Source organism: Apodemus sylvaticus, chromosome 2 (assembly GCF_947179515.1).
Source record: "Apodemus sylvaticus chromosome 2, mApoSyl1.1, whole genome shotgun sequence".
NCBI classification, from domain to species: domain Eukaryota; kingdom Metazoa; phylum Chordata; class Mammalia; order Rodentia; family Muridae; genus Apodemus; species Apodemus sylvaticus.
In genome coordinates this window covers 144,345,815-144,363,847 of record NC_067473.1, presented here as the reverse complement: position 1 = coordinate 144,363,847, position 18,033 = coordinate 144,345,815, and the positions used below count along the sequence as shown (strand labels likewise).

The window sequence follows — 18,033 nt, the reverse complement described above, 5'->3', positions numbered from 1 at the left end:
GTTTTTTTTCCTAAATTTTTTATTTATTGAAAAGGGAAGTAAAGGGAAATAAAAACACTTTATGATAAAATTAAAGATTTACATGGAAAATATTTCAGATAAACATGTTAAAATTGACAATTTTCATGGAAAATTAAAGAGTAAAGTGGTAGACATGTAAAACATTGCTAAATTAATTGAAATATGGGATAGAAACATTTTATGATAGAATTAAAGATTTATGTGGTCCATTGATGTTAAGAGATATTAAGGAATAGTGATTGTTGCTTCCTGTTATTTTTGATGTTATTTTTATATTTGTGTGGTTGTTTTCTTTTGGGTTTGTTGAAAGATTACTTTCTTGCTTTTTCTGGGGTGTAGTTTCCCATTTTCCATCTATTATCCTTTGTAGGGCTGGATTTGTGTAAAGATATTGTGTAAATATGGTTTTATCATGGGATATCTTGGTTTCTCCATCTATGGTGATTGAGAGTTTTTCTGGGTATAGTAGTCTGGACCCGCATTTGTGTTCTCTTAGGGTCTGTATGAGATCTGCCCAGGATCTTCTAGCTTTCATAGTGTCTGGTGAGAAGTTTGGTATAATTCTGGTAAGTCTGCCCTTATAAATTACTTGACCTTTTTTCCTTACTGCTTTTAATATTCTTTTTTTTAGTGCTTTTGGTGTTTTGATTATTATGTGCTGGGAGGACTTTCTGGTCTGGTCCAGTTTGTTTGGAGTTCTGTAGGCTTCTTGTATGTTCATGGACATCTCTTTCTCTAGGTTAGGGAAGTTTTCTTCTATAATTTTGTTGAAGATATTTACTGGCCCTTTAAGTTGGAAATCTCTCTCTTCTATACCTATAATCTTTAGGTTTGGTCTTCTCATTGTGTCCTGGATTTTCTGGATGTTTTGGGTTACCAGCTTTATGCATTTTGCATTTTTTTGACTGTTGAGTCAATGTTTTCTATGGTATCTTCAGTACCTGAGATTCTTTCTTCTATCTCTTGTATTCTGTTGTTGATGCTTGCATCTATGACCCCTGAATTCTTTCCAAGGTTTTCTATCTCCAGAGATGTCTCACTTTGTGATTTATTTTTTCTTTTTCCACTTTTAGATCCTGAGTAGTTTTGTTCAGTTCGTTCACTTGATTGTTTGTGTTTTCCTGTAATTCTTTAAGGAATTTTTGTGTTTCTTCTTTAAGGGCTTCTTCCTATTGACCCATGATCTCCTGTATTTTTTTAAGGGATTTTTGTGTTTCTTCTTTAAGGGCTTCTACCTGTTGACCCATATTCTGCTGTATTTCTTTAAGTTATTTAAGTCCTTCTTGAAGCCCTCTATCAGCATCATGAGATGAGATTTTAAATCCAACTCTTGCTTTTCCAGTGTGTTGGGGATATCCAGGACTTGCTGTGGTGGGAGAACTGGGTTCTGATGTTGCCAAGTAGCTTTGGTTTCTCTTGGTAGGGTTCTTGCGCTTGTCTTTTACCATCTGGTTATCTCTGGTGCTAGTTGGTCTTGCTGTCTCTGGCCGGAGCTTGTCCCTCCTGTGGGCCTGTAAGCCTGTATCTGTACTCCTGGGAGACCAACTCTCTTCTGGCAGGGTCTGTGCACAGAAGGCTGTGGAGTCGCCTGGCTCCCTGGTGCAAATGGCAGCCTGAAGACCTCTGTCCCAGCTGCTCCACTGATCGTATACCCACCCCCACCTGCCACCAGGTGCACTCCTGTCTGTTCCCCTCCTGAGGGAAGGTGGAGATTTCACCTCTGTGCTCAGAAAGTGAAAGGGCATCTGGGAGATCACTCTTTCCTGGCAGGGTGTGCACAGAAGGCTATGGAGCTGCCCGGCTCCCTGGTGCAAATGGCAGCAAGGGTTATTAATGTTCCAATAGTCTTGTTAATGTTGCCTCAGAGGCTGGGTTTTAGTGAATGTCCATGTGGTGCCTGCCTTTAAGATCTGTGGCTAACATTCATCTTTGAGCTCCTCATCACCAAGAATTGGCAACTGTGAGCTAGTTCTCAGAAAGCATTATGTGAGAAGATGGTGCAGGCATAGACACCTGTGGGTCTGTCATGTCCCAGGCCAGCAGTGAGAGTTCTGTATGGAGGCACAGCATTCCTGTGGCTGAGAGATTTGTGTCAAAAATAGGTTTCCTTTTCATGTTAGCATCCTCTCTTGCTTTATCATTTCCTTTTCCTGAAGTGGTCTGTCTGTGTATATCTTTGCCAGGTGACACCTTACTGTTTTTGTTAACTGGGTAGTTGTTATTTCTTTACTTTGTTAATGGTTTCATTTTTTTATATTTGGTTTGTTCCTAAGACCAAGACAGAGTCTATTTGTATGATCCTGACTGTTCCTGAACTTGCTATGTAGACCTGGCTGGCTTAGAACACAGAAAAGATCTGCCTGCCTCTTTTTTTTTTTTAATTTTAATTTAATTTAATTTAATTTAATTTTTGTAGTGCTGGGGATTGAATTTAGGATCTTACATGCAGTAGGCTAGCATCCCTGGAAGAGTCACATCTCTGGCCTCAGATTGAATGAAATTGCTTACTGCTCTGGATCCTGGCCAATTCTCATTCTCCTTCTTCCAACCTTCCCCTCTCTCCCTTCTACTCTTCCTTTCTCTTTCTCTGTCTCTTTTTGTTTATTGAGACTGAGTCCAATGTTACTTGGCAGGTCAGTAATTATAGCCAAAACAAAACAAAACAAAAAAAAAAAACCAGAAACAAAACAAACCATAAATTTTTCTCCCTCTCCAAAATGTAAAAATAAATGTACAAGTTTACACTTAGATGGAGTAACAAACTTGACTCACTTTCCTCCATTCAAAAAACAAATGGATCTGATGAAAATAAGTTAACATTTGTTTTAGATGTTGGCAAACAGGTAGCACTGGGCTGTGTGAATGAAAACAAGATGAGAAGCACCATGGTCTGCTAGCAGTTACCAGGTAATATGATGGGGGCCTGCTACGACCACTGGGCTGAGACACACATCCTAGTCCTTGGAAGCTAAGGTAGTGAGGGTTTGTGGCTTCCTGAGTACTGGATGGTTAGCATGCCTTGATATGTCCATCTAGGTTTCACTATTAAAATTTGTTATTTCTTGATGTCATATGATGGGATCTCATGATATACTTGTCTGCATCACTGCATCTTTTTTTTTTAAATAAATTAATTTTAATCTTTTGCTCTTTTAAAAAAAATGGTATGTTTTCCTGGCAGTGGTGGTGCATGCTTTTACTCCAGCTCTTCAGAGGTAGAGAGGCAGAGAGGCAGAGAGGCAGAGAGGTAGAGAGAGAGGTAGAGGCAGAGGCAGAGGCAGAGGCAGGTAGATCCCTGAGTTCAAGGCCAGTCTGGTCTACAGAGTTCAGGATAGACAGAACTACACAGAGAAACCCTGTCTTGGGGTTGGGGAGGGGAATGGTGTGTTCGTTTCTTTATTGTTGAATTTTTCAGAATTTTTGTTATACTTTTTATTGGAACTATGTTTTATCAAATGTGTGTTTTGTAAATATTTTACTTTAGTAAAGGATATGTATGATGTTTAATTGTGAAATTATATCACCTATTACTCTATTTTGAACAGTGTGTAAATGTTGACACTTCTATTTAGTAGTGTAGTATATATACTAGCTAGGGCAGTAATAGAAAAATAATATATAGATTCGAAAGGGAAACAATAGAACTTGTAAATTAGAGATGGCAGATTTCCTTTACAGTGGTATGAGCCATAAAAGAGAATATGTAACTTCAGAGTACAGGAGTTTAAGACATTTGTTCTTGAAAAGAACTAAAAACAAAACAAAACAACAAACAAACAAAAAACCCCAACCATTGATTAAGATAAAGTATCTGTAAATCTTAGTTAGGTCTGACAGAGTGTAATGCATTATATAAAAAACTCTAATGTGGTAAATGCCACATTAAGAAAATGGGTAAGAATGTGAAAAAACTTTAAAAAGATACTCAGATGCTACAAGAATTACATGAAAAGATAGTTTCATTGGTCTGAAAAGATGTAGTTTTATTAATCACTAATCTATTGTGAAATACAAATTAAAACTTTAACAGTGAAATCATGTATTCATTGAAGGGACGCTGGTCAGGATGAGCCAGAATCTAGAAAACAACATGTGGTATGTCCATGTATAGTCAAACGACCTGGTCAGGGAAGAAGCTTCTGGCTGGTGAGGCCTTGTGGCTAAGAGTTAGAAGCACTGTGGCTTGAGAAAAGCCAGGCTAACCACTAGGATGAGCATTCCACGCATATAAAATTATAGGAAGACTAAAGATGCAGTGACAGAAAGCTTGTAGGCACTACCAGGGACTGGATGTTGGGTAACAGAACTGTGAAGGTGGGAAAAGAACTCTTAGGTAGTTTTTTGTCTTCCAGTTCAAGACCAAGTACATAGCTACTAAATTCTGTGTGTCATACATGAGAAGTCTGGTATTTTTAATTAATGAGAATCATATCTATTTTCTGAGTATGTGTGCATGGGGTGACCATATGCCACAAAATGCATATGGAGGTCAAAGCAGAAGTCTGTTCTTCCCTCCTGCCACACGGCTCCCAGGGATTAGACTCAGGTGTCAGGCTTGTTGGCAGGTGTGTTTACCTGCTGAGGCATCTCTTCTGTAAACATCTTTAATGTCAAGCTGATTTTTATGTTGGCTTCTACATTTGATCTTTTCCATGGATTGTTTTGGTTGATGGATAGGGGAGATACCTGGCTTCACCAGGAAGGTACTGGGAAAATGAAGCATTTTATAAATTTTTGGGAAAGGATGCATATTATGCTAAAACTTGATCAGCATTATTTCAGAAAAGTTAAGCAAAATTTGAAATCATATCGATAAAATTGTTTTTCCACACAACACTACGTTAAAATTCACTGGTCTACCTTGTTCTTTCAACACATCTTTCATATGTGTGTACTTTGAAATATTATTTGTTAATTATTTGGTATATACTGGCTTATCTAGTTGAGAATATTTACAAATTGCCTTCTTTAATATCACCACCAGTTCATTAGAAGAGGTAGTGATTAGGAAACTATAACACAGTGTCACATTCTCCTCCTTACTGAGAAGACTTGATTCTCTCTTTGACGGGCAGTAGTGATGTTGGTTTTCCTTGGCATTCTTGCCTTGTCATTCACTTCTGAGAAAATGTGAGCCAGGTAAAGTGTGATGGCCACTCTTTGTTGTACTTTCACTTCAAGATGTTATCCTGAGCCAGCTATGGTAGCAATCAGGAAGTTGAGGCAGGGGATTGGATGCTTGAAGGTAGCCTGATCTATATTCCAGGACCTGCCTCCAAAAGAAAAAAAGACTTCCTATGCTGGCTAATTTTATGTCTTCTTGTCACAAGGTAAAGTCATCTGAGAGGAGGGAACCTCATTCAAGAAAGTGCCTTCCTAAGATGAGGCTAGAGGCAAGCCTGTAAGACATCTTAATTAGTGAATGATGTGGGAGGGTGATGATGCCACCCTTGGGCTGAGGAGCAAGCCCCGAGGGGCAAGTCAGTAAGCAGCACCCTTCCATGGCCTCTGCATCAGCTCTTCCCTCCAGGTCACTGCCCTGCCTGAGTTTCTGTCCTGACTTTGTTCAGTGATGACTAGTGATATGGAACTGTAAGCCAAAAAAACCCTTTCCTCCCTTAGTTACATTGGCCATGATGTTTTATTACTTCAGTGGAACGCTAACTGTACCCCATTAAATAAATGGCTGACCTAGCTCATAGAGTCTCAGTGCTTTGATAGTTTTCACCATGGAGAATTTTAGAAAGGCATGTCATGTACTCAAGAGCGAGCATCTAATTAAATTAATTATCTTTCTTACTATTCCACTAAAGAGATGTGTGTAGGTCTGTCTGCCATATATTTATTTATGTGTGGAGAGAGTTGCTGGGGATCACACATACTAACCACATACCCTGATAAGCAGCTATCATGCAGCCCATCACAAGATCGTTTTAGTCAAGTTGATTTTATGTTGTTTTCTAAGTATGCATGCTGAGAGAAACAGTATCATTTCCTTGACATATGCTAGGGCACTAGGCATTTCTTCCACCATGGTGTCACACCATTCATACATTCTGTCATTGCAATGAGGAAGAACAGATGGGGCTAAAGTGATGGCCCAGTAGGTAAAAGCATTATTAATGCAGAAAAGCCAGGTTTGGTTCCCAGCACTCACATGAAGGCTAACAACTGTCTGTAACTCCATTTCAGAGATCTAAACCCTCCCCTGGCCTCCATAGGAACTGCACATAAGTAATGCACAGACATAAATGGGGGCAAGACACCCATACATGTAAAATAATAAATCTTTTTTTAAGTAGCAGATAACATCTTAGTATGGTTATGACAGTAAGTATTACTTCATAGTCCTTGAAGGAAACATTTCAGGACTGTACTTCTTTAATATCACCACCAGTTCTTCAGAAGAGGTAGTGATTAGGAAACTATAACACAGTGTACTGTGCTCCAAAATACCCTGTGTTTGGATGTAGATGACAGAAAGAAAGGTGCCAGAAAAAAGTGTCATGGTGTAGACTTGAGGCAGAAGGAGCCCTTGGAGATATGGGATTGGAAAAGTAGCTAGATGAATCATGAATTGTGCCCCACAATTCATTGCTCCTGTTGCTGGGAAACTATGTAAAAGGCACTGTGAGGGGTTTGGGGATAAGCAGACTTTGACTGTATACTCTGCTCTACAACATTGTTGTGGAGAGTGAGTGTCAGAAGTGAGACCACTCATGAAGTAGATAGTTCTTTGGGGAAGTGTTACTGTGTCAGGAGAGGAGTAAAGTGAAGTAGCTGACGTGAGTTTGGAGTCGGGGGAGATTTTTTTTTTAAGTTTGTTGTATAAGTTGGGTACTTACCTTAGTGACTTTTAGGCTTTTGGGATATAACCCATAGCCAGAAATGCTTCATATAACACTGCTAAGTACCTGCACATATTAGAGAAACAACTTTCATAAAACTATATCCATTTTTGGTGCATGTTGGTACACTTCCATTCTGCCCTCTGTTTCATTAAGAAATGAAAAGCCAGTCCTTGATCTACTAAGTTTTTTCTTCCCACAGTCTGTGATATTGGTTTAAAAAAGATTCTGTATATGGTCTTAGTGATGGAGGTGGGGGCATAAGCTAGGTTCTGACATAGTTAGTGGTGTCTGGAGAGTGGCTAGGAAGGTAGAGCATGCGCACACAGACAAGGGGTCCCGGTGCTTGGAAGAAGATAGTTTCTCCTAAAATAAGTCCGTATGTCTCTTGGTCCCACGAGGTCAACTAAGAGGGCCCATAAAGAGGCTGTGCTGGGTTTAAGTGAAGAGCAGAAAATGAGCCACAGTCGTTTTGAGTTGGTAGACAGGGACTTGTGTATCAGTTCCCACAACTAGTCAAACCACTTAATTTTTTTAAAGGGTTATTTACTTTCTGTGTATGGGTACTTTGCCTGCATGTATGTCTGTGTGCCACGTGCATGCCTGGTACCCACATAGGTCAGAAGAAAGGCTTGGATCCCTAGAACTGAAGTAATGGATGCTTGTGAGCCACCAGGTAGGTTCTGGTAGGTAGGTAGTTACCAGGAAGGTAACTAAACCTTCCTCTGGAAGAGCAGCCAGTTCTGTCAACTGCTGAGCCATTGTTGCAGCCCCAGATCCACTTAAAAATTTGAAGAGGAAAATTCAAGACATATAATGCAAGCTCATATTTTAAATTTAAGAGTGTTCCTTACCAACTAGCAGATCCCCTAGATAAGTGGAGTGATGAGTGGGAACAGTTTATTAGTCATAATCTGTTGCCATCATTTATTTTCTCTGCAGCAAACTTGGACTTCTTGAACCAGAGCCAGAGTGGTAGCTGTTAGTTTGTGTAGTTTCTAGTTTTGTAACTAGATTCAAGCAAGAAAATGACACTTTATAAATCTGAGCTTTTAGTACTCTAGGGGTAAAGTCATTAAGCCTTTCTAAGTGTTAGTTTAATTACTTCAGGGATTCTTAAACAAACCTTAAGTCACAATTCTGATGTTTCCTGGTGGCTTATAAAAAGAAAAAAAAGAAAATGGCTGTGGTGGTTTCTGTTGTCAGCGTGATAAAATCTGAAATTACCCTTTAGATGGGCCTTTGGGAATGCCCCTGAGGATACTTTTATTGTGTTGAGAAGACCTGCCCATGGTGACACTTGGTTGGAATATTAGATTTAAATTTTTAATAAAGATGTATTTATTGTTATGTGTATGAGTTTTTCCTGCACCATGTGTGTGTAGTACCTTCAGAGGGTATCAGATCCCCAGGAACTGGAGTTACAGATGATCATTAGCCATCATGCCAGTGGTAACTGAAGCCAGGCCCTTTAGAAGAGCAGCTAGTTCTTGTAACGCTGCGCCATCTTATAAATGCTCAGCTCAAAGGGAACTGAGCAGAACACTGTATTCATTGTTCATTTGTTTCCCTGTTGTGAGTGAGATGTGACCAGCTGCTTCAGGCTCCTGCCACCTGGACTGCCCTAATAAACCTTTCCCTCTACGTTGCCTTTCTCGCATTTTATCACAGCAGCAGGAAAAGAAACCAAGACGATAAGCTTAAGCATTCTGGGAGCTGGGGAAGTAGATGAGGTGGTTTTCTTTAACATGCATGGAATTAACAGGTCATGAAGGAAAGGGTTGTGTCCTGTGTAGACTCTTATCTGCTTCTAAAGAGTTTCAACTCCTGAGTGGTGGTTCAAACCATTTGTAACTCCAGTTCCAGGAGTTCTGACACCCTCTTCAGACCTCCTTGGGTACACTTGTGAACATAAAGACTTCCAGACAAACACTTACATAAGCTTAAAATAAGGATAAATAAATATTTTAAAAATTACAAAAATAAAAATAGAATTTTAAAGACTGATTGAAGATTGGGAAGATGGTTTTGAAGTATACTGAAGAGAACCAGTGCAGCAGTCCAACTTGTGGATGGCAAATGTAAGAAAGGATTTCACATGGAGGCAGAATGGCTTCTTCCGTAGTGGGGTAGGATGCCAATTGAGCTGCTTCTCTGGCTGAGAGAATTTTACATTCCTTTAGAGAACTGTTTTCTATGACTGTTGGTTGCTTGTACTTTGCAGACGGTACTGAATGATTGGAACCCTGGAAGGGTAGCCCTGGGCGTGCCTGTCTAGAACCTCGCTCCAGTGCACTCCCTGGTCCTGTGTATTGTGCTAAATGTAGAAGAAACCGGGCATTAAACAGGGCTGTGGGTGGGAAATTCTTAAAATTTTGTTTGTGCCATTATAGTATTTTCTAAAACGTGAGGGCATTGCAGACAGTATTATTTCAAATCGTGGTTACTGGTAAGTACGGCACAAGTACAGCTGCTGAAAGCATGCTCAAATTCCCAAGTGTTGTAGCCTTTGTGCTCGAACACGGAGGGTTCTTGGGAGTATACAGTTAATCTCCGTAATGATGATCGTGAAGTCAGGGTTATACCATTATGTTTTGAAGTGTTAAAGTGGTAGTAAAGATTGCTGCTATGTATCTTAAAACAGGAGACATTGGTGAGCTGAGTGTCAAATATTAAAAGCATTCTTCTGGGGAACAGAAGAAATGTACAGGAAAACATTATAACCTATATCCTACAGCCTTGGCTTTTGTGTCAGTTGCTGTACTCCACTTAGTCTTAGAAGTCTTGTGGATCTTGAACATTAGAAAACCATCTTTTGAATGTATTTTGGAAGTGTCCATTACCAGCGTGTGGCACATGCCTGAAAACCCAGCATTTGGGAAGCAGAGGCAGAATTATGAGTTTGAGGTCCTTTGTGGTTACAAAGTGAGTCCCTGCCTCACTGATACAAAGTAAGATGGATGGAGGAAGGAAATGGAGATCCGTCTGTATTCATGCACTGTGGGAAGCCCCTCCATAGAAAATTTTGGGGAGGAAAAAACTGGAGTAGCAAATGACACCATTCATTCATATTTGCTTTAGGGGAAGAGAAAGATGCAGACTTTTCAGCTGCCCCTCAGCCCTCTGTCGTCTTCCACATGGCAGTGTCTGCATTCAGTGCAGGTGATGCTGCGAAGGACGTTGCGGAGTAGCTTGTGCCCCTGATACTCAGTTTGTCATGTGCAGATGCTTCACACACTCATAGTTCTTTTGAATTTTAGGTAAAAAGCACCAGAGTGAATTCCGGCTTCTGGTGGATCAGGCCAAAAAAGGATATAAGAAAACTGGCAGAGTTTCAAAAGCTGCAGCAAAGAGAAAAGATGAATCTGCAAAGACACTGCCATCTGAATATATGGGTAAGACTTACTACAGTGTAGTGAATTTCTTTACTTTCTTTTATACTAATTACTCATTTTGTGTATGGGTGTACATGCACTCATGCACATGTGAGACAGAAGTTACAGGGTAACTTGTGGGGGTGACTCTGTCCTTCTACCATGTGGGTTGCAGTGACCAAACCCAGGTTGTCAGGTCTAGTGTCAAGTGATTTACCACTAAGCCATCCTTATTTCTTTTCTTTTCTTTTTTTTTTTTTAAATTATAAAAAACATAAAACCAGTGTCATTTACTGATCAGTATTTAAGGGAGTATTTTTTAGATAAGATTAATGCAGCAATTATTGACTATAAAGTAGCTTATTGCTTGCTTTAAAAACAAGGAAAGAATGTCCTGAAGAGGTGACTCCTGTGGTCTGCTCACCTTGTAGGTCTGAAGCACCCCAATCATAGAGATAATCTGTGATTGTCTAAGTGTGAGGATATTTTCTAAATCTAAGATTTATTGCTGAAGATCCGAAGGCAACCTATGTAGAAAAAGAATTTTCTTTAAAAGAATTATTTATGTATATAAGTACACTGTAGCTGTCCTCAGCCATCGTGTAATGAAATCAGGGCATCGGATTTCATTACAGGTGGTTGTGAGCACTCGGGACCTTTGGAAGAGCAGTCAGTTCTCTTAACCGCCGAGCCATCTCCCCAGCCCTGAGAATTATTTTTGTTGTCAAATTCTGATATTTATTTGGATAAAGTGTTGTGATGAAGCTTATGTAGTTGGTATGCATAACTTAGTTTTGGTCTAACTTTAAATTGAGATTAATGTTGTATTTCTGTTGCTAATGCTTTGGTCCATGAGCAAACAAGAATTACAATGGGGAAATTCTACTTTACTACTTTTCTTAATTGTGACAAAATACACATAGCATATATTTTTACTAATTCATAGGTTCATAATTCATGGCTGTTAAATGCTTTCATACTACTCTTTAGCCATCTGTCTATACCCCAGACCTTTTCAGCATCCCCAGTACAAACTGTACACGGTACAGCACGACACTCCCTGCTCTCCCACATAGCCTCATGATCTCTGTTGTATCTATTTATGGATTTGCTTGCTCTGGCTACCTAATGCAAGTGAAATTATATAGTATTTGTCTTCCTATATTGCCTTATTTTTCTAGGCATAATGTTTTTATTGTCTCATGGTATGGCTAATATTCAAATTTCTTTTTATGGCTTTAATAGTATTCCTTAGTATGTGTATGCTATGTTTCATCTATTTAGCTATTTTGCTTTATTGATTTGTGAATAATATTTTTATATGCATTATTCTTAGATATCTGTTCAAGACTCTTTCAGTTTGTTTTATTACATTTCTGTTGTTTCATTTCCGTTTCTGTGATAAGAACCTCTGACCCCTCCCCCCAAACAAACAAACAAACAAACAAACACTTTGGGGAGAAATGAGTTTATCTGGCTTACACTCCAGGTCACAGTTTCTTATTGAGGGATATCAGGGCCAGGAACTTAAAGGCAGGTCTGCTCGCTGTTCCATACAGCATGGCTTCTAACCAAGAGATTTACTTCATAGTTGTCTTAGTTGTTTCTATTCCTGCACAAACATCATGACCAAGAAGCAAGTTGTGGAGGAAAGGGTTTATTCAGCTTACACTTCCACATTGCTGTTAATCACCAAAGAAAGTCAGGAGTGGAACTCAAGCAGGTAAGGAAGCAGGAGCTGATGCAGAGGCCATGGAGGGATGTTTCTTACTGGCTTGCTTCCCTGGCTTGCTCAGCCTGCTCTCTTATAGAACCCAAGACTACCAGCCCAGAGATGATACTACCACCCACAAGGGGCCCTACCCCCTTGATCACTAATTGAGAAAATGCCCCACAGCTGGATCTCATGGAGGCACTTCCCCAACTGAAACTGCTTTCTCTGTGAAAACTCCAGCCTGTGTCAGTTAACACACAAAACCAGCCAGTACAATTGACCCCTTGTCAACTTGACACACAAACACATCACTATTAAGCTTTTAACCTTACTTTCTTATTCATCCCCAAGATTTAAATAACTTTAAAAATTCCACAGTCTTTACATATTAAAAGTTCAATCCCTTTAAAATATCCAATATCTTTTAAAAATTCAAAGTCTCTTAACTGTGGGCTTGACTAAAATACTTTCTTCCTTCAAGAGGGAAAAATATCAGGGCACAGTCACAACCAAAAGCAAAACTCAAACTCCAATGATTCAGTGTCTAGGATCCAACTCAAGATCTTCCGAGCTCCTTCAAGGCTTTGGGGTCACTTCTCCAGCTCTGCCCTTTGTAGCACACACCGTGTCTTCTAGACTCCAGCTGCCTGTACTCCACTGCTGCTGCTGTTCTTGGTGGTCATCTCATAGCCCTGGCTGCATTCTGCTGTAACTAGGCTTCACCAATACCCTGTCATAGGCTCTCTTCATGGTGCCAAGACTCAACTCCTCTACATGACCCCTTCAGTCCTGGGCCATAAATTGCAACTGAGGCTGTACCTTCACCAATGGCCTCCCATGGCCTCTCATAGTACTGAGCCTCAGTTGCTCTTCATGACCCCTTCATGCCTTCAAAACCAGTACCACCTGGGTGACTCTTACACAGTACCAAGTCCAGCCACAGCACAAAGTATAACCGTGGCTATTTCTGGAACACAGCCTCTATGCTCTCGGAAAACACTTCCCAGAAGATTTCACCTTAGTCTGGTCTCCTCTTAATCACCGCTAATTTCTTAGTTCCAGCTAATCAGCATCAATAGTCCCAGTAACACAAAGGTTTGCTTTAGTGGTTCTGGTATCTTGTTAATCACAGCTGATTCTTCAGCCCCAGCTAACCAAAACCACAGAATCTTCACAATCAAAACATGGCCCCTAATAAGAGTCTTTAATCTTCCCTCTGAAATTTCACAAGCCAGGCCTCCATCTTCTACGCTGTTCTCAACAATATCTTCCAAGCTCCTACACAATATCCCACAGAACTCTTAACACCAAATGGGTTGTCTAGCTCAAAGTTCCAAAGTTCTTCCCAAAACATGGTCAGATTGTCACAGGAATACCCCACTTCTGGTACCAATTTGTCTTAGTTAGGGTTTCTATTCCTGCACAAACATCATGACCAAGAAGCAAGTTGGGGAGGAAAGAGTTTATTCAGCTTATACTTCCACATTGCTGTCCATCACCAAAGGAAGTCAGGAGTGGGACTCAGGCAGGTCAGGAAGCAGGATCTGATGCAGAGACCATGGAGGGATGTTTCTTACTGGCTTGCTCAGCCTGCTTATAGAACCCAAGACTACCACCCCAGAGATGGTACCACCCGAAAGGAGCCCTACCCCATTGATCACTAATTGAGAAAATGCCCCACAGTTGGATCTCATGGAGGTACTTCCCCAACTGAAGCAGTACAAAGAAGTACAGCAGGAACCATGCACAGTACTATTTGCTCCCAGCCTCTCAGGCCAGTTTATACTTAGCTACCTCTTATACAGTTCAGAGCTGCCTGCCTAGGGATGTTACTACCCACAGTGAGCTAGGGCCTCTTAAGTCGAGACAGTCCCCCACAGACATGCTCAAGGGCCAACCTAATCTAGGGAATTCTTCAGTTGAGACTTTCTTTTATATGGTTCTAAGTTGTGTCAAATTGATAGTTAAAGCTAACCAGACAGTGTCTAAATGGACTTTCTGGTTCTAATGGTAGTTCTAGGTTTAACCTTTTGAGGAATCAACAAATTATGCTGCACAATGGATGCATCATTTTACATCCCGACTGGCAGTGCACGTGTGTCTCATTCTCCACATTCTGTCAGCACTTGCTAGTTTTGTTTGTTGTGGAAACTACCTTCTAGGTATGTGGTTCCTTGTTGTGGAGACCATATGTATTTGTCAGGGTTCTTTAAAGAAACAGAACTGACAGAATGCACACACACACACACACACACACACACAGAGAGAGAGAGAGAGAGAGAGCCTGAGACCAAGACTGACTGATTTGTAGGTACAGTACATTTTGTGGCTATAGGCTGTGGTTTAGCTAGTCCAAAATGTCTTGTCTCCTGATTGAAAGGCCAAGTTATTCAGTTCAGCTAGTCTAGCTGGCTTTCAGCCTATGTAGGAAGCCCAAAGAAGTAGTTCCTAATGCCAGTTAATACCCTCAACAACAGGGTAGGTGAAGTTGCTAGAGAGAGTGAGGGCAAGCAGGGAAAAAGCAGAAACTTCCCTTTTCTCTTTTTATAATATAACTTATCATCAGAAATTGTGGCCCAGACTCCTTGGGCATATACCAAGAGGATTCCCTGGCATGCAATAAGGACACATGCTCCTCTATGTCCATAGCAGCCTTATATATAATAGCCAGAAGCTGAAAAGAACCCATATGTCCCTCAGTGGAGGAATGGGTACAGAAAATGTGGCATATTTACACAATGGAGTGCTACTCAGCAATTAAAAACAATGAATTCATGAAATTCTTAGGCAAATGGTTGGAACTAGAAAATATCATCCTAAGTGAGGTAACCCAAACACAAAAGAACACACATGGAATGCAGTCACTGATAAGTGGATATTAGCCCAGAAGCTCTGAATAGCTAAGACACAATTCACATATCAAGAAGAAGGAAGGAGAGGGCTCTGGTCCTAGAAAGGACAGAGAAGTGGGAGGGGGTTGATTAGAGAACGGGTGGAGGGAAGAGGGCTTATGGGACTTATGGGGAGGGGGGAACCAGGAAAGGGGAAATCATTTGGATTGTAAACAAAGAATATAGAAAAAAAAAAAGTAAGAAAGAATGACAGTCTCTCACAGGTATGCCCAGCTACTTGGGTTTTAGTTGATTGGAAATGTAGTCAAGTTGACAACCAAGGTAGCCATCACACATTTTACAAGGTGAGAAGTGGTATGTCATCATGATTGGATTTTTATTTTTCTAGGAAGTTTAGCATCTTTTCATGTACTTATTGGCCATCTGTTTTGGAAATTATTCAGGTCCTTTGCCTATTTATTAATTGGGTGTTTGGGTTTTGATTGAGTTTTAGGTGTTTTCTTATTGTGGCTATCAATCCCTCCTTGTGTATATATGATTTGCAAATATTTGTAGACACTTTTTGTATTGTCTTTTGCTTTCTTGATAGTACCTTTCATTCTCAAAACTGTTTCACCTTTTTATTAGGTCCACATTATTTTCTTCCATTTGTTGCTTGTACTTTTGGGTTATATACATGAAGCCCTTGCCAAATGCACTGTTGTACAAATTGTCCCAATCTCTGATTTCTTCCTAGTATTTTGTAGTATCACCCTTTACTTTTCAGGCTTTAGTCAATCTTGGCTTTTTATCTATGGTGTGAGATAGCATCCACCTTGATTCTTTCTATGTGCAGATGCCCAGTTCTCAGTAGTATTTTTTGCACTCTTGTCTTTTGTCATAAAATGCCATTGATAGTCCTGTCAAAAACCAGGCTCCTTCCAGCGTGACATGTGTTCTCCAGCACTCTTCAGGAATAGGGAACAGGAGGATTATGAGTGCCAGGGCAGTCTTGCCTGCAAAGCATGAATCTCTTCAAAACTAGAAAGAAGCCCAAACAAACAAAAATGTTCAACTGACCATGTAAAGGCTTATTTTCTTGTCTCTATTCTGTCTCTTCTATTTATCTGTCTGTCCTTAAGCCTGTACCATACTAATTTTATTTTGAAGTTACATGTGAATCAATTTGATTTTAATCTTTCTCAATATTATTTGGCTATTTAGGACTTCTCGAGATTACATGTGAATTTTAGAATGAAGTTTTCATTCTTGCAAAATATACTTTTGAAAATTTTTTCTTTATTTTTATTTTGTATATCTTATTTATATTGAACTAAATCTTTAAAGGTTCTGATATTTTAATTTTGTGTTCCACTAGACAGATCAAATACACATAATTATCTATAAATGTTTTATATTACAGTTACTTATGAATTTGACTTTGTTGTAGGGGACATTAGTTCTACTTTTTTTTTTAGATTTTTATTTGGATTGCATTTGCTTTAAAGGTAGCTTTAAGTAGTATTGGCATTACACATTCCAATTCGTGAACATGTGATGTCTTCCCATTTTATTATATATTTTAAAATTCTCTTAGCAGTTTTCATAGCTTTTAGTAAACCAAAGTTTATTTTGTTTGTTTGTTTAGATCTTTTAAAAAGCTATTTTACTAGATTTTTCCTAAATGTTTTGTTCTTTTAGGAATTATTGAATTTCTTCTTGCTATCCTCAGATCTTCTGAGGGTCTTCAGGTGTTGGGCGCTGCCTTAGTAGAAACCTCATGATCTTTGAACAATTTGAATTTTTTTATGCAGTTGTTAAAGGATGTTCTTTGAAACTATTTAATTCTTAAGATCCATACTCAATACTTCCCACTATGAGAACATTTTCTCTTTATTAGACCAATCTCTCATATAGAATTGGTTGCTTGTACTTAGAGATTATGGTGTGTGTGTGTGTGTGTGTGTGTGTGTGTACATGTATGTACTATAGTCTCTGAACTTCAGAAGTAATCGATGTTGTTAAGCTATTGTGGGTGAACCGAGAGGCTGCCTAAGAGGCAAGGCCTGCGTAGTGTCAATAGTGAGTATCTTGATGTCCTTTAAAGTAATCAGTGAACTGCCCTGTAGTGAGCAAGAGGCATGCACACTCAAGGGGGACCTGCTTGTCTTAGGGGAAGGCTGCTGTCTGAGTTCCACATTTGGGCTCTTTGGAGCCCTGCGTTTCAAGGTTTAAGGGTAAAAAGGAAAGATTGCTGACTTTTAGTGCTCACAAACTGTTAAATGATATTAATTTTGATGGAGTTTTGCCTTCTATAAACTAATATAAGAGGGGAAGAAGAGAAGATTGTAGTCATTGTGCAAAAATAAATGTTTAACTTGAATCCCTATTTCCTTACATACTGGCTGATACTGTGTCAGCTTGATACAAGCTAGAGTCATCAGAGGAAGGAGCCTCTGTTGAGGAAATGCCTCCATGAGATCCAGCTAAAAGGAATTTTCTTAATTAGTGCTCAATGAGGGAGGATGCAGCCCATTTAGGGTACCTTCCCTGGATTGGTGGTCCCGAGTTCTATAAGAAAGCAGGCTCAGCAAGCCAGCAGAAGCAAGCCAGTGAGCAGCACCCCTCCATGGTCTCTGCATCAGCTCTTCCCTCCAGGATCCTGTTTTGTTTGAGTTCTTGTCCTACTTCATTCCCTTCAACTATAAACAGCACTGTAAGTGTAAGCCCAAGTGTAAGCCCAAATTAACCCTTTCCTATGGAGCCTACCTTTGGTCATGATGTTTCATCACAGCAGTAGAGACCCTGACTAAAACTACCTGCCAGCCTGACTGCATCCTCCCCAACTGGGTGAGTGAATGCCTGGGTGGGTGGTTCCCCTCCATGTGCTATGTTCATAATAGGAAGTTCTGCATCTTCTGGCAAGTCACTGGTTAATGCCTGCTCTTCCTTATGAACAGCAGAGGGTGCGGCTCTACCTTGGTCATCATGGTTTATTGGTACAGGTAACATTAGTTTGCACTGGTTATAAGTGCTGGACTTTCGTATAACAAACATTGAGGGTCATTTCTGAAAATCTTGAATATATGCATTTGAGAAGCAATTTTTGTTTTTAAAGAATTTGTCCTATTCAATAAATTTTCTCTACTAGTAAAACTAATAGTTACTTTTATTTATTTAGTTATTTTTTTATTATCTGAATTGTTAGGAGATAGTAAATCCCTCTGGTGTTGGCATATACTATA

The 18,033-nt window shown here is 39.8% G+C and overlaps 1 protein-coding gene across 2 annotated transcripts in view; it reads left to right on the top strand.

Moving 5' to 3' along the window:
• Positions 1-18,033, top strand: part of Rad18 (RAD18 E3 ubiquitin protein ligase) — an 89,001-nt gene that overhangs the window by 35,763 nt on the left and 35,205 nt on the right. For both annotated transcript variants that reach the window (XM_052174487.1, XM_052174486.1), the window contains exon 10: positions 10,130-10,264. In XM_052174487.1, the coding sequence (XP_052030447.1) occupies positions 10,130-10,264 (135 nt within the window). The remainder of the gene's footprint in view (positions 1-10,129; positions 10,265-18,033) is intronic.